Source organism: Anas acuta, chromosome 6, assembly GCF_963932015.1.
Source record: "Anas acuta chromosome 6, bAnaAcu1.1, whole genome shotgun sequence".
In the NCBI taxonomy this organism is placed as follows: Eukaryota; Metazoa; Chordata; class Aves; order Anseriformes; family Anatidae; genus Anas; species Anas acuta.
This window is the reverse complement of record NC_088984.1, coordinates 28,739,498-28,762,845: the sequence shown is the minus strand read 5'-3', so window position 1 is coordinate 28,762,845 and position 23,348 is coordinate 28,739,498. Positions and strand designations below refer to the sequence as shown.

The following is a 23,348-nucleotide window of genomic DNA, read 5'->3' as shown; positions in this document are numbered from 1 at the left end:
CAACACTAATATGGATCAATTAAAAGCAAAAACTCTAGCAAAACTCTTCCTTCTTAATAGAAAGTTCTTTAAAAGCCAAAAGAGACTTCTTCTTAAATATTAGCGAAGACTCAACAGTAGAACCATGCCCATTCCTCAGAACAGTACATACAGATGAGGCTGATCAGTGCAGATTTAACAAAGTTAAGCATCAGGTGAGCATCTCAGAAAACACCTAGAACTTTCAGCACTATGTAACACACCAATTAGAAACATAAGTAAGATTTCTTCATAACCAATTCAACTTTCATAACAGTTTGACTTTGCATCCTGGTGCAAAGTTTTGATTTTAAAGAAAACAGTAGCACAGGGAGAGGGACTGGATTACCATTTTAGGCACAGCAGAAAGCCTGTTCACACAACAAAAAGCCTTTTCGTCCCACGCAAGCACACTTCTTGCCAAGTCCAGTGGCATTCTGCTGTTGTTAGTGAATTCAAAGGGTTTTTGTCCTTACCTGGATGGCTTTGGGAGCTCATTGCTAGTAACGTCGAGTCCTTTGGAGAAGGGATTGGAGACAGGTCAGTTTCCACACAAGTAACAGCAGCTCTAAAGAGCTCCAATGCTTCACCAATACATAGAAATTGGAAGTGGGGATTAAATCATGGCCACCTTATAAAATCCAGGGCACAGTGACATGCTGAGCTGTATACAAAATAATCCAATAGGGTGGCAGAGTATCTTCTAATCGTTCTCAAGATGGGAACCTGCAATAAAAGGAAAGGATGCTTGCATTAGAGAATTAAGATTTACAACCATTTAAATTACACACTATAGAGCGCACATTTTGCCAGAAGAGGAGATTAATCTAGGATACCATTTTAGGCATCAAACGTTGCAGAAAGAGTCATTTTCAGAGCTATGGGTGCAATTTCAAATACCCATAAAAATGCAAATATTTAACCTTGTAAAAACAAACCAGAAAAAAAACTTTTCAACTACACATTCAAGTCTTCAAAACCCCCCAAACTCGCATGTTCGTTCTGATCCTTCAACAGTACCATATGAAGCCACTTCAGTCCAACAGCTTCCATATTTTAAGAGCCATATGTATGAGTGGTAACTGTACTTCACGCATCTGCTCTCCAAAGAAGTCTCAAGAAAAATCCCTCGGTGCCAAGAAGTGGTCTTGGAGCAGGAAGGAAAAAAGCCCACACAATCCATTGCGCTCCCCCTCTGCCAAGCCTCCAGCAGTTTATTAAGAAGCAACATCATACTGCTGAGGAAAAATCCACCACCCCTGATTATTTTTAAGCTGTGTATCAGAGCAAGAAAGAAGCCTGCAAAAGCACTCTAAAAAGCTGAGTTTTACACGTAGGGTATCCCAAAGCTCACTCTGCTGTAACGTGCAGAAGGGGAGAGACCTGCCAGCAATAGGTGCCATCAGCCAGAGCTACTGAAACAGATTAAACCAGCTGTCTCCACGTGAAGCAAAGGGTTATTCCCTTCTTTGAGCACATCAGCAGCACCAAGGCTCCCATCAGACCACCTCTCCTGGCCTTGAGGACCAGGCATTAGAGGACAGCCAGCCTCGGGAGCAGCTCCTCGCTGCCATCGCTCCCTAACCTTGGGCGGAGGACACGTAGGGTACGAGGCGCTGCTTGCACAAGGAGCACCTGTCCCCAGTTTGTCTTTGCCACCGCATTTTGCACAGTCCCATCTATTCTTGGAAGAGCTCTTACCACGCTCCGCTTTACCCCCCCTGCTGTCATTAGATATTTGTGTCGCTTTCCAATAAGGCGGCCAAAGCGGGTCTAAGACTTCAATATCAGCACAGCCGCCTTGCACAGGGCCTGATTTATGGCACTGCTTCCCTGGTTTGCCTAAGCATATTCCGCTTAACAAAGAGGCCATCCTCTCTGTATCACAATTAAAAAAAAAAAAAAAAAAAAAAACACCTCTAAATGGCCATTTCTCTCTACCCCAAGTGCTTCAGCATTGCTACTCGCCAAGTTTCCCCGCCTGTCTCGCATTTTCAGGGACCTGGGATGCTCTTTTATGTTACACATTAAATTAAGAGAAAATTACTTAAGTGTCATTTCTAATCCCTACAGGTCTCTGCCATCTCAAGTGTTCAAGATATTCCAGTTCCATTAATTTGCACATCCTGTTGAAGAGTCAGGTCAGCTAAGACCAGGCATTAGCAAATATTAACATCATTCATTTCCAATAAAATTAGCAGGTAATGTTATGGCACAAGCAATCGCAGCTGCAGACAAGGAAGAACTCAGAGGAGAGCTAATAGATTTTTATCTGCCCATTCACACGACGCAAGAATGAAGGCGAGAGCACGAACAATGAGAAGATGTATTTATTTTCTGAAGAAACTCGACCGACACAGCAGCTGCAAATCCATTTAGCAGCACCACTGCCTTACCTATCCCCAGCTCTTCCCCCAGAGGTCTATCTAAACTCAGTCAGGCATGAAAGAGACCCATAATATTAAACTTCTGCACGTTTGGGGATTACTAGCGCCTGGGGAGAACAGAGACAACAAAATGGCCATGCTCAGGTTTAGTTCAGGTATACATTTTTTTTATTACCTTAAAAAAAAATCCTACATCTCTTCCTGAAGACTGAATAAATTTTAAGCGTAACAGACCTTCCCAGGACAGGCACAGCAGTCACCTCCCAACTTATTTCACCACTAACCTCGTATTTTCAGCCGCTGCTTGTGCTGAACTCAATGCAGCCCAACCAGAAATTTTTAGAGCAGCCAGGAGTTGCTCTCAGGCCCCTGCTCCTGACAGTTCTGGTGTAAACTTGTCATTTTGCCACTACCTCACAAGACCTTTCTCAAGTGTGGAGAAGCAAAATGTTCTCTACTGTGGCTGGGATGCTGAGGTCTGGATGGCTTTCCAGGAAGATCTCCTGCTAGGGAGCACATCACAGGGCTTGCTTCGCCCTCAGTGGTGCAGCAGGCAGGCCTTGCATCGAGTGTGTCAAGGCAGGTATGTGTGTAAAAACACCCACGAGGCTGCACATACTTCTTCCAGAGCTGCAAAGAAAGCAGCAGCAAATTGGCCAGCAGGCTGGGCTGCCACACGTGCCAAGAGACCACCTATATGCAGGTGCGTGAGATGGCCAAGGGAGAAGGCCAATGGCTCTAAACACACAACCACTCAACAGTTTTTTCTCCAAAAAAAATCCAGGCTCCTAACCCTGAGCAGTGGGTCCCTCACCTTCTTCCTCTCCACCCGCATGAGCAGGTCTGACCCCAAGCCCCTGAAGCCCCCCCAGGCCCCGCTTCACCACCCGGCCCTACAGTGTCCCCTCCTCATGCTTTCCAAGCAGGCTTTCCCCCCCACTGGGCATGCAGACGACAATTAAGATACAGAACTGGGAAGTGTGAGTAATCTGACAGTTCTCCAAGTCTATTTCCATACATTCTGTAGCTACCAAAAGCTTTTCTCATTTTTTATTTATTTTAAAGGTAATCACGGCAATCCTGATGATCCACCACGCGAGTGCTTTGACAGCATGGACGCTCCCCTTCCTCTTCTCGGCCCTCCCCAGATGTGTCTCTGCCCGTCACGATGACCGATGTGCGGTAATTGATAATTAAAGTCATGCCCCGGTTCGCTTCTAGGTCCAGGGAAAGCTGCTCTGCCTTCCAGAGCCCCCAGCTGCTAACAGCTTGGGGCAAGGCACGGCCTTGCAGGAGGACAAGCTCAGGAAGGCAACACCAGGAGAACGCCTCCTGCGTGCTGGCACTTCTGCAGCTCGCAGCAGCACTCCAGCACCGCAGGGCTCGGTCTCCAAAAGCCATGGCAACACCCACCTTCCAAAAGGCATTAATTCATCTGTCCTTATATATATGCAATGTGAGGCACAAAACACGAGATTTATTTATTTTTTTTCTTCCCCAAATCTACCAAGGTTTTAAGACTTCTTGCTGCATAAACAGGCAAACAGATTTCAGTGCAATCCCACACGCTCTGCTCGAGATGATGACGACCACGGCTTGAAGCTTGCTTGGATCCCTGGCCCGCAACACGCAGCCCGTGGACGACCCAGCGCTGCAGCAGGCGCCTGCTTTGCACAAACCCTGAGAGCTGGTGCGAGGCAGCCCCTCCAGCACAACTCAGCGATGAAAGCTCTCCTCTGGCAACAGACCCAGGATCGTTCCCTTTCTGGGGTTGTTTTTCAAAGACTGCCGATGTAAAATCTATATGGAAAGGAGGAGGAGAAAAGGAAGAGCGGATGCATATAGCTGCTCGGAGTAGTAATAATTTACCACGACCACAAAATGATTTACTACATCTATTTAGAGCACAGGCAGCGTGAAACGGTCTCCCAGGCTGACTCTTCCCTCCAGGGACCACGTCTCCAGAGCCACCACTTTGCATGATGACAAAAATAGCGGCGGTAGTCCTGAGGACTCATGCAACCCTTTGACAACACCACTTCAGCTCTTCTCCAGCAGCACGCTGCTTTCCTGAAGCTGTCTCAGGAGACCAGGATCCAGAAGCATCGTCCAGTCCCCCAAGTGTTGGGTTTCTCACCGTTTCAACGATACCCAAAGCAGAGCTGTCACCGAAGACATCTTCAACAACATCTGACATCCTCTCAAAGAGTTTTAAGTCTCTGAAGACTGTGTTTCTGTTGCTAAACACGTACCGCAGGGGCAAGAAGTTCTTATAAACAGACTGCACTATAAAACGCACCATCCACTTCATGCTCAGCTGCGGACAGAAGAGCAACTAGAAGAGTTGACAGTAACAGGAACTAAAAATAGGACACCAGTTTGCTGCTGTATTAGCCAAATAAAAGTTTACTGTTCCTCCAACATCACAAATATTTGGTGAAAAACTAGACTTCCCTCTCCGTTTCCAAGTACACAGGATAACCCAAAGAGCAGCAAAAAAAAAAAAAAAAAGTAAGAAAAACGATCAGCAGCGTGCTGCAAATTCCTTGTGTACACTAAGCAGATTATAAGTCTTCAGCCTGGAACAGAGATGGCTGAGACACATTACAGAGACAGTCTGCAGAATTATAATTAACACGAAGAAATCACCAATCACTGTTTCCCACCTCTTTCAGAGAGGGAAGTTTTCCCAATCTTTTTCTAGGTGAGAGTTCAGATGGACACCCAGGAGAAGGAAAGCATCAGCTAGAGAAAGCAGATTTCATTCACTCCAAAAGCAAACGTATAAACAGTAAGTACTTCGTCAGAAGGCCAGGAAACCCACAAAACAAGTCTCTGGCTCACAGGAGTGTGTTTCAGAGAGCTGTCCTCTTCCAAAATGCCTCCCCAGGTACATCATCAGGGATGCTGCTGGAGATCATGGCAGCCAAGCACAAAGACAAGGGCCCACCACCAACACATGCAGTCACCAAATGGAACATAGGAAGAACTTTGGCTTTACATGTTAACAACAAATTCCCTGGTAATAGTCAAGCTGCACAGTGGCCCTTACGTGGACAAATTACCAGGAAGTTACCAGCTACAAGGCTGGCCCCGCAGTAAGAACCCTTCTTCAGTTGGCAAAGTTTTAGCAAAGATATCATGAACAAGCAGCAAAGGGGCTGCTGAAGTTTGCAGCCTTCAGGCTGCACCAGCCTTAGACTGGTTCCGCAGAGGAAAGGCTAGAAAGGAAACTCCGTATTTTTCCCCTAGAATTTAAGTGGGAAACATTTGGTTCTGTCACCAATGCATGCACTCTTCCTTCATCCAAAAAATCTACGTGCTCAACTGGGCTTTGCCCTACACTGACACAACAGAGTCCCATCTTGCAAAGTGTTTACTCCTGACAGCTTCCTACACTGCACTAAAATACTACATGGAATTCTAAATCAATTCCCACACAATAGGTTCGCACACATGCATTAAGTTAAAAATACTCAAGTGAACTGGCAGAAGTACCTGCACGGCACTCAGATACCCACTTGGAAGAAGAAGAAAAAGCAGCATCAGTCTGAGAACCTGAAGGCTTCATTACAGCTAGGCTAATAACTAAACAGAAAACCCAACCCTGTGCAGCTATTTCAAATCCAGCTTCTCAGCAGTGGTATAATAGCCACGTAGATGTCACCGTTCAGATCCAGACTGGACAGCAGGGCGTCACATCTTTGCTCAGCTTCTTGTTTCTGTGCCCTTACCTTGCAGTAGCAAAATTAGAGGCACATACTTTTCAGATCAAAAGCTCAACACAGTGACCTGAGTGTACTAACCATCTAAGAAATACAGAGCATTACCCAGTACTTCAAGGAATTAAAACACACTGCATTTGTTTAGCAAGTGCTGACATTTCAATGCCAGCCCTTACAAGTGCTATTCTCACATGACAGCCTAGAGTAGAACAAATATTGTGTTTCCGCCTCTCCCTTAAACTTCCACTTTCAAGTGCACGCTGCGAGGATTTATTACCTGTATGCTCACACTAAACATTTTAACTTTGTGACAGGTTTTGTATGGCGTAGCGTTAAGAAAGGGATTCGATCTCTAACTACATTGGCCCTAAGTGTTAAATTACAGTATGTGTACATTAAGGCTTCAAGAATAACTGATACCTACTTTGTATTTACACAGTTCCTCCAAGGAAGGCTATAATGCATTTCTAGACAGTCCCTAGCAGTTGCTTTTGGAGCACTCCTGCTATTATTTTATAGAGCAGCTTGTTAAGCAAGCCTTTGCAATACGAGCAGCACTGTACATGCACCGAAATCACCACCCAGTGCTAAAAGGAAACAACATGAACAGCAGCCACAAGTGAGAAAACAACACTGATCGTGAGCTACTTATTAACACTGAACCAAACCGCAGCAACTCAAGGACAGCAAACCACTATACGTATAATTAGGCTATTTGCAACAGAACTTCTTGAAAATAATTTTAAAAATTTCTACAGTTTCATACTCATTTGCTTATGAGAAGGTTTCACTACTATGAACGTCCATGGCACCAGATGATCTCCAGATATAAATCTAAACCTGAGGTGCTAGCCTATAACTAGGAACACAGGGGACACTGATATTTCAGAAGTCAAGATCTGTCTTCACCCATTTCAAAGTTAAATTAACGTGTACCTAACACTCTTAAAGCTTGGCCCCAGCAGAAGCCTGCAGTTAAACACCCTTTTTTCACTAAGTTTTACAGCAAGGGCTACTTAGAAGACTGTGCTTTTTGCATATTCTGCACAAAATCCCTTGTGGCAACATCTATGCTTCTGCAAATCACCACTTTGACCAACAATTATACCTGCTTTGAAAGCTGAAGGTCCCTCCTTCACGTCTAAAAAAGAAAACCTTTAGATCTTCCAGGGGACACGACGAACCCTCCCCAAATTTTTGTGGCTCTTGTCTTTCAGTGCTAGGAGTATGCAGGAGTATAAACGTTATTTCTACCTCCACAACTTCACACCAACAGCAATACTACCAAGGAGCTGACAAGGGGATCTTCTGGCACCTGCTCCATTTCGGTGCCTCGGCAAGTATTGCTCTAAAGGCAGCGTTGCACAAGATACCTTAAATACACACACAAGTGAAAAAACAAGGGTGTGGAGGCAACAAAAGCTTTTGGAAACAGTGTGCCCTGGCAGCCCAAAGGGCCACCCATACCCTGGGGCACACCAGGCACTGCTCCAGGTCAAGGGAAGGGATTGTCCTGTTCTGCTCTGGTGTGGCTTCACCTTGAGCACCGTGTGGTTTTGGGCACCACAGTATGAAAAGGACATAAAACTATTGGAGAGTACCTAAAGGAGGGCTATGAAGATGGTGAAGGGTCTAGAGGGCAAGATGTATGAGGAGCGGCTGAGGTCCCTTGGTGTGCTCAGCCCCGAGCAGAGCAGGCTGAGGGGAGGCCTCATGGCGGCCTGCAGCTCCCTCAGGAGGGGAGCAGAGGGGCAGGCGCTGAGCTCTGCTCTCTGGGGACAGCAACAGGACCCGAGGGGACGGCATGGAGCTGGGACAGGGGAGGGTCAGGCTGGGGGTTAGGGAAAGGTTCTTCACCCAGAGGGTGGTCGGGCACTGGGACAGGGATGTGGTCACGGCACCAAATCTGCCAGAGTCCAAGAAGCATTTGGACACCGCTCTCAAACATATGGTTTGATTTTGGGGTGGTTGTGTGCGGAGCCAGGAGCTGGACTCAATGTTCCTTGTGGGTCCCGTCCAACTCAGGATATTCTATGGTTCCATAATCAAGTACGTGACAAGTGAACCTAAATTCCTCTGATACATGATCCAAGTCTGTGAACACAAGATCATCTTTAGGAGTCATGTTCGGCCTGTGGGAGCTCCAATTTAAAAGTGGGCAACGGCTTCGATTTTTTTTTTTCCCCTCTGACTCAAGCAGAAACACAGGTCATAGAAGAGCTGCAGTTTGAGAAATACAACCGACTATGTGTAAAACCTGGGAATATGTAAACTCGCAGGATTACAGAACCCTCCCTGACTAGCAAGACTCTGGCACAGGGTCTGAAAGAGCAGGATGCTTCTGAGCTTGATCCAGTTTCTCAGCAAGAGCAGCAAGAACAAGCAGTCTCACAGATGGATCCGCGTGGGAGGGAGAAAGGATAAAAGTCTGCCTTGGGAGCCTGTTCCAGCTGCTACCAAAGCCTTGGAGGAATTGGTACAAATTGGGCAGAGTTACCTATAAAAATCTACTCTGTCTTGGCCATTTCTGAAGCCCTTTTCTTCCCTCGCTCCGTGTTTCTCCTTAGTACTTCTGCTTTTGAAAGAGTTCAAATCAGATAGTTCAAAGTAGTGCTTAGCAGCAAGCAAATGAATGCTGTGAGGTTAAGGACAACATCCGTCTCATTTCTTGACTCCTTTGTAGAGCCTTCTGCAATAATTCAACAGAACAAAATTCAATAGCTACAACAATTCAAAAGCGCAAAATCAGAACTCTTTGGAAATACTTGGCTGAAAAGTGATAAAACCGTGATATTCTTTCTAATCAGTCTTCTGGAGAACACTCTCAGCGCCACGAAGTTTGTTTGACCAGCAGACAACCACATTTCACCAGCTGAAGCTTTCCACCACAAGCCCCAGAACTGCTAAAGCTTCCTGTCAACGCATCTGAACTCAACACTTAGCAATATGAAGATCCCCCTAATTCACGCAACTTTTAGTACCAGCAACACTTTGAAGTTTACCACTGTATCACTGTACTGAAGTCACACTAAAATATTTCAGCAGTGCTCCCATCTCTTTGTTCTGCTGACACCATCTTCACCGTGCACGTTGCACTGAAGAAATTCCCCAAATCCCATCTTTACACGCTGCTAGCAGAGCAGAGAGCAAGGCGGAAAACTGGAACATGACAGAAGTTTGTGGACCCAGCCACCATTTTTCTGCAGACTTGCTTAATGCATCAAGTCCAAACCAAGTCCAAACTGTTTCTTCGCCTGCTTATCCATGCACTTGCACACACAAACACCCTTTCTTTTTCAAAGTAACATGGTATAGCCAAAAAAAGGTTACCAGCACCTTTAAGTGATTAGTTTTCAGAGTCACCTGAAAACCTTCAGCTTTCCACCTGCGTTTTCACTCTGCTTTCAGAAGTGCTGAAAACAAACAATGCACAATTCTTTGCGTAGGGTTGTTTTTCAAATCCTCATATATAGGTAGGGGAAGGCAAGGAGAAAAACATTTACCTTTTCTATTCATGTACTTCAGCTGTTACTGCCCACATCTGAACTTCTTGTTCCTTCTGACAAGGACTCAGAATTACTGGTCACTAGCTGTGCCTAACCCATCTGGTCTACCAACATAAAATAGCTGAGTACATGTGTCATCAATCACTGCTAATTACTTCATTAACTTGGAAAAAGAATATCAACTTTTTTTTTTTTTTAAAGAACAAACATTGTTTAAGGTTAGCCTATTTTTTTTATTTTTTAATTGAGTGCTATCTGATTACCAAGAGAAAGCTATTTGCAATCTGAACACTACAGCAACTCTGTCACAGGACTTGTGCAATTCTTTTGTCTGATAAAACATTTCAATGCGTTTCTTTAGAAGTGCCTACACTGCAGGGCTAGTTTTAACCTGCGCTGAGTTTAACCAGTAGCTGAGTTATGCCCGTTCTCAGGCTCCCCGTGCTCGCGCCGCACGATGCCAACCACGCAGACGTTCCCACCTGCTGGCACCATGCTTTCAAGTTCTGACCTTTGTCATGCTCTTGGAAAGGAACATGCCTCAAGGTCTCCGCAAACAAGTTGCGTCATTTTCAAGTGGACATATTTCAGCCTTCCGCTGTTCGCCGCGGAACAGCGGCATGAAAAATATTGCAACCATTTGTGTATTTTAAGCTACGGCGCAGATATCCAGGTATTTCTGGCAAGGAAGAAACCTCATGCCACCATGCTAACAACACAGACTAAAATAGGTCCAGACTCACGCACTGTGATGCAAACTTAGCAAACTGAGCCTGGCTCGCCCCTGCAGATCTCATCCCCTACTTGCCCACCACCACCCCAACCCCACAAGCTCCCTGTACAGCTGTCCAGCCTCAGCCAGCCCCACTCTCTGGGAAGGACCACTTCACTCTGCTCTCCATTGAGCCTCTTCACGCCCTGGTTACATGGTTTAAACATTCTCTGAGCTTATCATCAATATATTGTCAATCCCAATACAGCATCGGCCACCCCCAAATTTTACATATGAGCATAAAAGGACACTGTATTGAACAAAACTACAGCTTTGCCTTTAAATTGCCCTTTTTTTTTTTCCTTAGGAAAACCTTTTCATATGCTGATGATAAGAGGAGAAAAGTGATACTGACATACACCTGCAAGAGCATGACAGAGCTGGCAGTCAAATGCTGAAATTCAGATAACTGACAGTACTAAAACGCAAGTCAACAGCTATTTTTGCCATGAAAAGAACCTTAAACTGTGAGGGTTTTGTTGTTGTACATATGTATATTTTTAAATATGCACCATATTAGTTAGCAGTCTTTTCCTTTTGAAAGAATCCAGAGATACCTTTGCTAAAATATGCTGCTTTTAGCCTGACGTGTGTTACGTTGGGACTGAACACCACGCAGCGCTGCTGGCTCCCCAGTGGTCTTGCTGCCTCTCGGGTCATGCCCAAAGCACACTGGATTACCTCTAGGAACTCAGGGTAGCCCTGTGCATGCTGTTCAATCCCTGGCTTACCTGCCAAAGCTGCTGAGACATCGAGCATCCAGCCGTACAAGCCTGCTGGTCACTCAACGGGCAGCGATGGCCATGGGAAGATAAAGCAAACATATGCCCTCATGCACCCAAGTCCCAAGGTCATCCACTTGCTCCTCTTTCACATTACAAGCCATGCTCTCAAACCTAAACCACAGCCAGAAGGGAATGTTAACACCCACTAACGTTACTTTGAGTGTTGGAATTGCACAGGGTTAAGATTGTCACGACCAACATAAAAAACTTGAATCCTCGGTCAAAAATTTCAAGCTCGCAATTGGCAAGCAAGGAACAGCATGGCATGAGCAAGGAAAGAACTGACACGAGCCATGCTTCAGGTGATTGGGGTTTGTTTTTCCAAATTATTAGTTTTATAATGCCATTGAAGCAAAAAGACGACGAGACTCTTTGAAGAAGTCTTTGCAGGTTACCTTTAGAGCGGCAGAGGCCATCCAACTTTCAGGAGTTTTCCTAGCTGTTATCTCTATAACACTGGGATTGTTATTTAACTCAGGCTGGAGGAAGAACTGTTTATTTTATGATTTAGACCACATTTTATATAGCCCTTTTTATCTGCCTGCACAACTTGAACACAGCAAGACAAATTAGAATTGTTTCTTGAAATGAGAAAACTGGATTGCAGAGCAACAAGAACTGGGACATACTTCAAGGCCTGATACAGTATCTGCCATGGTTTGGGTGTTGTTTTTTTTTAAAGGTAGATTTTAAAACACTGGCAGCTGCCACTTGAAAAAAAAGACTTCAGCTCTGTATCCTCAAGGAAAGTTTAAATCCCTAGCTTAGATACGCAAGGCTTCACATTCTGTTAAGTTTCTGTGATCTGTCCTATTTCACCTCAGGTGCTGTAGATTAAAATTTATACTGCTGTTTATGGCTTTACACGCCAAATGGCAAACACAATTTTCATCCCTGTAAGACAGGGCAGGAATCAAGCAAAGCAATTTAAAGCCAGTTTTGTCCCTCTTCGCTCGCAGTTATTAAAACACCGTGGCCCAAACTTCAGGGTCAGCACGTCAGCAACCACTGCTAGTGCTTCAGCCCCCTTCTGTAGGAAGCCTGTGAAAATGCAGAGGTAGTTATGGCATGCTACAGGAGACAAACGACTCCTTTGGATTTCAGTATTCTCTGAAAATTTTTGTTCCGGTGCCAGTTTTTAAATTCTAGCAACCTGAGACAGCGCAAGGCGAGCACGCCTCTTTGTTACCTCGAGTCGCTCTGCATGCGAAGCATGCGCCAAGGCTGGTGCTGGGGGAAGGAGGCGGTCAGAATTTCCTTCTGAAATGGAACGGGGAGATAAGATAAGATCAAGCCAACGGGAGCAGAGGCTGCTGACATATCTGCATGCAGACAAGCCACTAAGTATGCAAATAGGCAGCCACTTCTACCAAGAGTGCAAGAAACCAATAATGTGTGAAAACGACTTCGAGTCTGCTAAAATATACGGCATTGAAGCGAGCTGCACCACGGCTCGCTTTGACCAAGACGGGTTTGCTTCTCTTTCAAGGAATCACGGAACCAAGTTTTCTGCTCAAAAAACGTCTCAGCTCTGAGTATCACGACATTTATGAATCACTTCGAACGTTTACCTTTTCCTACTCTAATTTGGAAGCACTATAGAAAAGGCTCAGCGTCGAGCTGTGAAGCACCCTGACAAAGCCGCATCAATTACCAGCTACAAACGCTTCCACAAGCCGGGAAAGAGCTTCTTGCCCAGAAGCCAAAACAGCAAATTTCACACAAGATTTCAGAGAGAGGGGAAAATAAAGGCTGTATTGACTGTGCATCCCTGAAGACTGACCTTACAGAGCTAGAACTGAAGGCGACGTGACTCGCTAGCAGATAACCTCCGACGTGAAGAGCTGCTTCAGGAAGGCAATACTGGGACATCCATCTGCTGTCCTTGAAGTTGTGAGGGGAAGAGACACACACACCCTTGCAGATACATAGATAGATGTTTACATGTAGACACTGGAGACAAAAAGCTTTTTTTTTTTCTGCTATATTTTATCTGCCTGCTACCTCCGAACCAAGCTCAAAAGCCGGCTTTGGCAGCAACCCGAGACACACACCTTGCCCTTTTTGGATCAAACCTGTACTGGGGAGCCAAGCAGCTCTTCCCGACTGCAGCAGGGAGACTGAACTCCGCTTCAGTAGGTTATTTCGCTCAGCAAGCCCATTTCCGAACGGGGAAGAAAGTGGGACACCTGCCCTTGGCCTCTCTTCCGAGAGGAAGCCAGCTATCAAGCAAGCATGGGCAACGCAAGCTTCAGCGACTGGCAGTCCCGAACAGCAAGCACGGACAACTGCTAGGTCTAAAGATGTAAAAAATGAAAAATTAGACCGCCTTTCCACACTGAGTCTCCCACACACGGCCCAACGCATCACAGAAAGGTAAGCCTTTAACAAGAGACAAGCAATCGCAATGTGCCAGACCACAAAACACACTCTCCATCGCAGCCACCCCAAAAGTCATCACTGGAGGCAAATTTCCTCCTGCCAGGAAAGCACTCGGTCGCCCCTCGCATCCAGCAGTCCTCTCGCAGCTGCAGTAAGACAGTGCCTTTTCCTACGTTTGCTTGAATTTCACACCCACACGTCTTGGTTGGCTGCAACACATGCCCAGAACCCGGTTATCTGCACTCAGAGGCTGCGATAATTCAGGTTCTCGGTGCCAGTGGTAAGAACAAGCCTCAGAGCTACACACTGAGGCCCTGGCGTTTAAATACACGATAACGCTGTAAATCAAAGGAAACAAATTCCTTAAGGAAAACTTCTTTTGCATGCCAGATCAGCTCCCAGTAGTAACTGCTGCGCTTTGACAAGAGATAAATATTTACAGTCTAGAACAGAGAGCACCTTGTGTCGCAACAGGAGCGACGCACGCCCATCGGTACCCTGTGTGCTTAAGGAGTTATTCTGATTTTATTTTTTAATATTCGGAGTACCTAGAAGCACACGTTACATTTTATTATTTTTTTTTTAAACCAGGGCAAAAACGGCAGAGGGGAAGACGTGCTCTTTCGGCTGGGGATACCCCTCTGGGAATATTCTCAAAAGAGGGATGGGAAAGCTCAGTCCCGAGCTTGTTAGGGTTTCTCTCAGTTTCCAGCTTGCTAAGGCAGGAATGCGGGGAATGTCATTCACGCTGGCACTTGGGAAGATGAAGGAATTGCAGGTGAGCCACTGGATATCCTTCTCGCAGGAGGGATGGGAAAGCCCATGCAAAGAAGATGCTCTCATTTCTAGTGTTACATGGCGGCGTCTCAAGTTGCCTGGTTCTCCTGCCTTTTTAAATTAGGTAAATACCGAATTAAACATGAATGCAATGCTTCCTATTTTATCCGTGCAGCCCTAACTCTGGTTTCAAACAGGACCCACAGGACACAGCCTGGTTTAGCTGTTACACTACAGGATTTCGTGTCTGTGGTGTAGCATCCCTCACCCATCGTGGGCATTTGGGGCCCAACCTTTGAGGTGCAGCGGGCTGGCAGCTGGGAGGCTTACAGGAGAGTTCGATGCCTATCTGAGGGTCTCAGTTTCCTTCCTTCTCCCCTTACAGCGGATCTACCTCCTCGCACAGCACTGCCCTCGCTCCTGCTGCAGTCAGCACTACTCAGTGATAGCCATCTCCTCAGTCAAGCACCAATTCCTCGTTTGCTCCCCTGCTTTCAGCATCCCCATACATCAGTTTATTTATAGATGAGCATTTTTTTTGTTTTTTTAACAGCAAAGACCAGAAGGAGCACGCTCGCACTGCCAAACGCATCTCAGCTGCGATTTCTAACACCACCACTACCCAACAGAAGGACACTTCACCCGGACAGCCTCGGAAAATTGGTTCTAGCTAAGGGCTGCCACCCACAACTGCTGCCAGGCATCACCGCAGCTCCCAGCCCACCACCACCCCCAGGGCACCAGCCCGATAGTGCCCCAAAGCCATTCACACCAGCCACATCCCGCTATGAGCTGGAGGGAGGGAAAAAAATCCTCCCAACCAAAGCATTACCATAAGCTTCAAACAGAAAATGAGCCCAAGAGAGATGGGATGAAGTTCACCACAGAAGAGACTTGGAAAAATAATTTATTTTATGAGATCCGTTTACATCAAGATGAGGAAAAACTGAGACGCAGCCCACGGAAGCCAGGGCTTGTTCCAAGCCAGTGGAAGAACCCACCAAAGGTCTGGTTCTTCCCATGCTGCGGTGCCAGCGAGCAGCAGCAGCACTAAATTTGCAAAGCTTCAGCTCACTCGTGACACTCATTGCTGCTTACAGAGGAGGTGAAGCTTACAGAAAGCCAGGGTTTTGTTTGTTGGCTGGCAGAACAGAACAGCAGCAGCCCACCAGGCCTTCTGTGTTGCATGAGGAGCAAGAATGGGCTGTGCTTACAACCCAACGAAGACATTTCTTGGGTTGAAATTGTCATTTCTTCCCAAATTTCACCCATTTCTTCCAAAGAGCCATGCTTCTCGGCAGGGCTTTCATCCTGCCCTCCTGCAGCAGTCCAACCTCTGCTTCAGAGTCCTGCTCCCCCCCTCACACCGCCACGTGGACAAGTCCTCTGCAGACTCAGCCGGAGCACGAGGCACAGCAGCTCTTTGTGACCCCCATGCCGGCTGGAAAAGCAGCTCTTCTTTTGTTTGGAGGATCTAGTTCCACCTGTACACTGCTCGAAAACACAACGCAGCCTGCAAGAAAGGGCAGCTCTACCTGCAAGTTCTCCTAGGACCTCCCCGGTCCATTGGTCTGCACAGCTGGTCTGCTCCTTGGGAAAAAGTCTTGACGTGTAATGTGAAGGCTGATGTCCCCATCCACCAGGCTCTCAACACTAAAATCCACAGGCTGTTCCGCTTTCAGAGCCCTCAGCATCTTCAAAGGGTTAATTCTGTAACTCTCCCTCACTCAAGGCAACGTTATTTGAGCAGAAGAGCAAGCCGTACAGGTCTACCTTTCGGATGAACCCGCAGCAAGAAGGCAGCCCAGTTTTTTGACCACCCTAAGAACCACCTTTACTCCAAAATCAGGAATAAATGCCAACAGAAGCTAGAAAACTGTGGTACCCAAGGGAGTAAAAAAACACAAGTTTCCCAGTGCTGAGCAAAACCCTCCCCTTGCGAATTCTTGCTGGGAGCAGCACGCAACAGAAGTCATTCATTGTTTCAGGCTTACGTTTTGGAACCTTTTCTAGCAGCAAGGCGAACAAAACGGGAAGTTTTGTCAACACAACACCAGAACTAACTTGAGCATTTTTCTACAGAGCAAATGTAATGTGATTCTGCAAGCTATTTTAGTGCAATGCAACACAGTGGAAGTACGTTAAGTGACTATAAATAACCCCGTGCAAGCTGCAGGCTGCGCCTTCTATTGAAGTAAAACGAAAACTCAAAACGGGAAGAAGGCTTGGAAATAAAACCGGGGGAAAGGGGAAGGGAGCGACGCGCTCATCTATCTTGAATCTTGAACAGCAGATTTGAAGAACTGCTTGTTCAGCACGAAGCGCTGCGAGGTATCAGCACGGAGGCAGCCGCGATGCTGCACCTCCCCGCCGGCGCCCGGAGGCAGGGGGACGGAGGACAAAGCAGAGCCGTGGAGCAGCCCGCAGCAGCTCTCACATTTAACTTAATGCAAATCCCACCAGGAAACTAATGCTATCTCGTGGCGCTTGACAAATGAAATTTGATTTTACACAAAACCAGCCGCAGTACAGTGATGTGCGCAGAATTTCGCGGTAATTAAGTCTCGGTGACAGGCGTCTCATTAAAGCACCGCTTCTTCGGGAAAATAAATTAATAAAGTAAATTATTTCCTCCATGTGAAACACCGAGGTTCCTCGCTCCTCGTGCAGGAGGAATGGAATTACGTCTAATCGGATGTCAGTGTTTACCAGGATGAAGGAGTGAAGCGCTTAAAGGGATCAATTAACGCAACGCACAGCCGGGCTGCGCGTGCCCAAACGGAGATTTTCAGCTCCCATGCGTTCACTTACCCTGCGTGCCCACGTGGAACAGCACCTGTACGATGCACTTCTTTATCCAGCAGCCCACCGGCTTGTTCAGATGCCTGCAGGAGGCCAAACTCAGAAGCAAAGAGGAGCCACCAAAGCCACACACAACAGCCAGGTACCCACAGCAGGGCTTCCACGCGCCAGCCCAGCAGTGCCACCGGCCACACGGAGCTGAAATACTCGCCCAATGCTCTCCAGACATCACCTCGGGGACAATATCCTGCTGCAGCAACGCTCTGGCACATCCTACGACCCCACTGTCAGACTGCAACCTTTTGCTTTTTAAATAGTTTTTGCGTTTGGAGCAAAGGTTCGAGCCCTTGAGGCGGGCAGAGGGCTGTATGTGCCCATGACCACAGATCCCCCGACACTCACAGAGGTCAGCCTGAAGCAGCTTCTAACCAAACTTCTGAGATAACATTCAATAGGAAGGCATGAAGGAAACGAATGAAGTTAAGATGTGCCCAGTAATGAACGCTAGGCAGAAAGCTTGAATTTTCAGAGGCAGGCCAAGCTGTGCTTCCTCGCAAAGGGAGCACCACCAAAGCTTTTCCAGGAGCTTTTCACAATCTCCTTCCGAGCGTTCCACTTTTCTACATCATTTTTGCAACCTCTGTGTGCTTTCCTGCTTCTCTGCCCTCACTTTACCCACTTTTGCCCCTTTGACTTCCAAATTCTATAAGGCAGCTCCTCCAGGACAGCCAGAAGAGCCCTGCCTATTTCCTTCTTCCCCTCCTCTCAGCCCAGGTCTTTCCTGGGAAGGAGAATTGCCCAAAATCTGCTTGCTACTCCAGCAGCGCTGGCAACGCCAGGCATCACTTCGTGAATCACCTGTTAAATATGGCCTTATCAAATGGCCATCTTAGGCCTCCAACGCCACGGTAGGAGACAATCTACACCAAGCATGCTAAGATGCATTTTCTCCCCCTCGTCTAGGTTTTCCTTCAATTTTTAGGAGGCCATTTATCCCTTTGACTAGGTAACAACACTGCCAGATTTCTAATTACTGAAGCAGACAGCTTTACTGTTTCTGCTATTTCTCAGCTTACACAATTCGAGGCAAAACCACATATTTTCAGTTTTGTTTTGTTTTCCTTTTTATTTTTTTTTCCTCCTAGACCTCTGAGATCAGCAAGCAAGCTGAGGAGAACCAGGTCCCTTTCATTTCTACATAGCATCGGTACGCTTGGGCCTTGGGAACCTGGCAGAAAAGGTAACTGGAAAGCAGAGGTCACCTGTAAGGGAGGTGGACCCAGCACCAAACACTCTCGAATTAAGTGACCAGAGCCATCCTGACAGCTTCTCCGTCCGACAGCATGCATCTTCACAAAAGCATACGCTGAAAGTATTCCAGCAGGAGTCTAACTAAACACAAGCCCCATGACTGGTCCTGCAGACTGGAAAAATAACGTTACAGAAAGGCAATGGGATAAAGAGAAACAGGCCAACAGTGAACTGGAAGAGCAACGGAGTGGAAGATGGCACCATAGAGGACAGTGGGAAGAGCCGAGAATACTTGGGATATATTTCATTAATGCTGTTATCACTGTTAAAATATTCTTTGTGGTTTGTGACAAGCTCCACAGCTTGGAGCAGGTTAGCAGCAAACAAACTGCTGGTAACACGACTGTGTGCTCAAGAAGAGATGCACGACAAGTAAAAATGAAATCCCAAGGGTTTGGAGTTCTACACTGCAAGGGGAGTGCGATACAGTAAGATACACACACACACAAAATATTTCCAGTAAATATAACCACAGGTAGTGCCAGGGAGTGCAACCCAAGCAATCCTTTAACCAGAAGAGGCCAGAACACCAAAGGAGCATTTTAACCCCAAGAGGACGCTGGCAGAGCCGGGCAGCAAGCAGGAAGGTTTTCCAACCCTGAAGAGCGAGCATTGCTCTCAGCACACTCCCAACCCACTTCAGCCAGGCAGCCACGCACCACACTTGAGAAAAGACGAGGGCAGCTGGCTCGCTGTGACCTTCCAGGTGGGCACGGCGCACACCAAGCGCTCCAGGAATGCGATCCGGAGGCGCTGAAAGCCAAAGGCAGCGGTCTCTCCGTGGGGCAAGAAGGTAAGCAGCCACCTTGCCAGCCTGCACTCCTCAAAGTAAGGTTGTGCAGCACGTTTTAAGAGACACTCAACATCCTAAGCCCCTTTTGCTAAGTTGTTTGATCACAGTGGATGTGAGCTCTCGCCCTTCTCAGCTCTGGATGAGGAATGAAACGTCCCCTTGAGCCTCTGACCCTGCCGTACACCGCACGTGTGGTGGGAAGTCATTCTCTCCAGGCTTTGTTTTACACGTTTTTGGGGTGTGTCCATGTAATAGGGAGCTTGTAGCTGCCTCAGACTAGAAACCCACAAACGATCCTAGAGGGAAAGTTTCCAACAGTGCGCCAGGCTTCTACACCACGGATGCACCTTCAGATGGTTTTCAAGAGCCCAGAGAGCTCAAAGCATTCAGAAAGAGATTGGGAGGGCAATGAGAAAGGGCTCCCACTCCTTTCTAACTTTTATTTTTAGTAAGCCCTACTCCTCGTCCTCGCAGTTCACCGTGGGATTTAGCACTGAAGGCCGGGATCAAGTCCACCTGTCTGGCAACCCGTGAACAAGCAGCTCCAGTGCTTCTGCCCCTGCCCACGGTGGAAAGGAAAGAGGAAGATTTACCAGGTAGCTTTCTCCTCAGCTCATCAATCTGCACGTGTCTGTAAACACATCGCTCCACGATAAAGAAAATAAATCTCCCTAAGGGCCCCGCTGTTTTTCCCTTTTTCTGCACTAATGGAAGCCACCCGTGCAACACAAACACTGCCAAGCAGAAAGCTGCACCCTGACCAACGCAGAGGGCCGCCCGTGCAAGAAACCACTTTTTTCCCTGATTTATTCTCCTGGTTTATTCCTTCTGCTCATCAGTCAGCATTAAGCAGCGAGCAACAAACAATACTTCCATGGAAAATGTCGTGTCCGTCGCGCATCAGGAGCTCCTCCAGAGCTTCCTGCTCGTGGTGCTGACCGCAGGCTCCGCCAGCCTCACCGTGCTACGCCAGCACGGCCTTCCACAGGAGCAGTTCCTCCCCGCAGGATAAGAGCTTCCACTCCATCCGTACGCTTTTCTTTCACGCTTCCATCCCATTAAGCAAATGCCAAATTCCTCTGGTATTCTGAGGTAATTTGCAAAATGCGTTTCGTGCTGTGCTAACCCCGTCCTCTGTCTACAGCCAGGTCCTGAAGCAAAACACTAAAGACTCTCTCGGGCAGCAAAGTAAAATTTGAAAGATTTCAAGATATTTTTTTTAGAGCTTTTTTTTTTTCCTAAGTTCAGCTAACCAATGGCACAGCTTCATATTCACAGCCAAAATCTGAGATGCACATGCTGAAACATGCCACTCCAACACGACACAAGCCATATAATCCTGGAAAGCCGCGTCGTACACATTTGGGTTCCTACAGAAAATCTGCAGTCACTGAAACTTACTCTTTCTAACTGGGTGGCATTTTACATTTCCAAATGTAATTGAGTGAGCACGTTGCCATGGTTACGGTAGGATTCTGCAATAACTTTGTTGCCTTGTAATTGCTGTATATTTGTATACAAGCAGCTGAGCTTTCCTAATTCAATGCCCTCTTAACTCTTTCGGAGAGGCAGCTTTGGGGCTGACAGCTCCGCAAGCACCAGAGGGGATGGGAACTGGGCGCAGCGACAGACCACGCAGAGGGGAAAAAAAAAAAAAAGGAAAGAAAAGAAACCTTGCCAAGAAGCAGATTATTATATAAACTTCAGAGCTCCTTAGCTTTTAAAAAATGTTGTTGTTAAGAAAGTCTAATTCAGATAATTAACTCCAGGTAGCTTTTGGCAGCGGCTGAAAGCACTCTGACAGCGGCGCGAGTCCCACTCAGCGACGGTCCCTGCCTCCAGTAAATCACAACGCCTTGGCAAAGGGGTCACTCGCTCCGTGGTGAGATCCACCGGGGCACGAGGGCCGCAGCAACGCTCGCTCCATCCCCTAAGCCTCAAATTAGCGTGGGGAAGACAACAGAGCACAGCTGCTGGCCACGAGCACGATGCACCCCTGGCGAGAGCCAGCGCTGAGCACTGCGTGCCCATGGCCTGAGCTGCCCGCAGGCACCCAGCACAGCACCAGGTCTCGGGAAAGATTCCCGAGGGGAATTTTTCCCCTCTGTTTGGGAGCATGAGGTGATCCCACACAGCACGATCCACCCTGGCAAGGGGAGAGCCTGGTCTGGGGAAGCCTTGACAAGCGAGCAGGAGGGGGGGAAAAAAGCTTCCCCTACCACGAAAGGCAGGCACCAAACAATTACGCAAGTGCTTCGGATAAAAGGCAGGTTTACTTCCCTTTAAACGGCGCCCGGTCCCCAGCCACCGCGTCCGATAATTGTTATGTAAATCGGGCTGCTCGCTTCGGATGCCGCGCTGCTGCGCTCGCCCGGCCACAAACACCCCGCGGATCGCCTTCGGGGAAGCCGGGGGACCGCACAGCATCTTCCCTGATAGATTCCTGCAGCAAAACCCACACGCGAGCGCTCGGCAACACCTCCCTGCTGCCGCTCCACATGCATGAGGAGCTATTTTTTCCCCCTTCTCTATTTTTATTTTTCCCTTTTTCTTTTTTTTTTTAAGTTACGGCCCAAAAAAAACTGTTGCACAAACCTGCGGCGTGCCGGGCCGAGAGGCTCCCAGCGCTCCCCCCCCCCCCACACCCCGGATGCCAAAACCACGGCGTTTTTTGGGGGAAAAGCCTGCTTTTAAGGACAGGTCCTAGCTCCGGCTGGGCTGCGATCTGTCATCCTCCCTCGCAGCCCAACCTCAGCGCAGGACCTCCGAGCGGCGCGGCGCCTACCAACACGCCCCGCTTTCTGCTTTTCACACCCAAAAAAGAAGCGCTTTTTGGGGCATTTGGGAAGTGATGGGGGGGGGGGGGGGCTCCGGAGGCCTCTCCTCGCACAGCCAGCGGGGCGCCGCTCCCTGCGGGGGGCAACCGGGGCTCGCTGTGCTAACTCCGGGCAGCGCAGCGAAGGGCCCCGAGCCGCAGGCATCGCCCCGCTGCCTGCGGTCCCCGAGCAGCGGCGGTGGCGGCCGCCGCCTCCCCCAAACCCCCCCCCAAGCCCCCCGGGAAGGGCTCGGAGGGCTCCGTCCCGTGGCTCCCCGCTGCCCCCCGGCCCGCCCCGCCCGGTGCCGGCCGCTCACCGCTGCCCGCTGCCCGCATGGCCCCGCTCGGCCCCGCTGCGCTGCGCTCCCCGCCGAGCCCCGCGCGGCTCCGAGGCGGCGGCGGCGGCGGCGCGGGGCGGGGCGGAGCCGCGGCCGCCCCGTAGTGGGGAGGGGGGGGGGGGGTAGGGGAGGGGGCGTGGCCCGGCGCGCCGTATTCTAAGGGGCGTGGCCAGCCTTGGCCACGCCCCCTCCCGCCTCATTCACAAAAAACGCCAGCGGTGGGAAGCGCGCGGGCGGAGCCCAACGCCCATTGGGCGGCCCGGCAGCGCCCCGCCCCTCTGGGGAAGCCGGCCAATCAGCGCGCCGAGCCGCTCAAATCCGCCCGCCGCCGCCGCCAGCGCGACGCTGATTGGCTGAGGGAGCTGCCCGTCATCATCTCAGCTCACCCGCCCCGCCCTCCGGCGCCCCGCGCGGCCGCAGCCCGCAGCCGGGCCGCCGACCCCTCCCGGAGCCCGGCGGCGGCCGCGGGGAGGCCTCGGGCGGCGGCGGTGCCCGCGGGGCCGCGTGCTGACTGACCTGCGCGGCGGCGGGGAGCCGGGCGGGGCGCGGGCACGGCGCGGGCACGGCCCCGGCGCGGACACGGCGGCGCGCGCGCCCCCGACGGCCTCAGCCCGTGACGGGATCCGCCATCTTGGAATTTTGCGCGGCGGCGTCACGTGGTGCGACCATTTTCCCCCGCGGCCAATCAGCGCGCGAGGGCTATTTATAGCCGCGGCCCCCCCGCCCCCCCCCCTCCCAGCACTTCCCGCCGGCGGGGGGGAAGGCAGCCAATCAGGCCACGCCTCGCTGCCCAGGCCACGCCCACCGCCCGTTGCCTAGGCGACGCCGCGGCGCGCGGCCCGGCCGCTGCCCGCTGCCTGAGGCGGCCGCCGGCCATGGCGGCCATTTGCCGCCCCCTGCCCCGCCATGGCCCCTAGCAGCAGGCGGGCGTCCCCTG

General features: G+C 49.2%; 1 protein-coding gene across 20 annotated transcripts in view; it reads right to left on the bottom strand.

Annotated features, from left to right (window-relative positions):
• The window catches only part of HDAC4 (histone deacetylase 4), a 231,884-nt gene extending 208,803 nt beyond the window's left edge, over positions 1-23,081 (bottom strand). For 9 of the 20 annotated variants that reach the window (XM_068686155.1, XM_068686167.1, XM_068686150.1 and 6 more), the window contains exons 1-2: positions 22,391-22,460; positions 495-744 (exon numbers count right to left, since the gene is read on the bottom strand). Coding sequence is in view for 5 of the 20 variants with exons in the window: in XM_068686151.1 (XP_068542252.1) it covers positions 495-534; positions 650-676 (67 nt within the window). In the remaining 15 variants the exon portion in view is untranslated. Of the gene's footprint in view, positions 1-494; positions 745-9,633; positions 9,725-22,390; positions 22,524-22,927 lie in introns of those variants that run through there. The other 11 variants (XM_068686144.1, XM_068686149.1, XM_068686148.1 and 8 more) reach the window with 6 other exon arrangements.
• Positions 23,082-23,348: the final 267 nt, after the last annotated feature.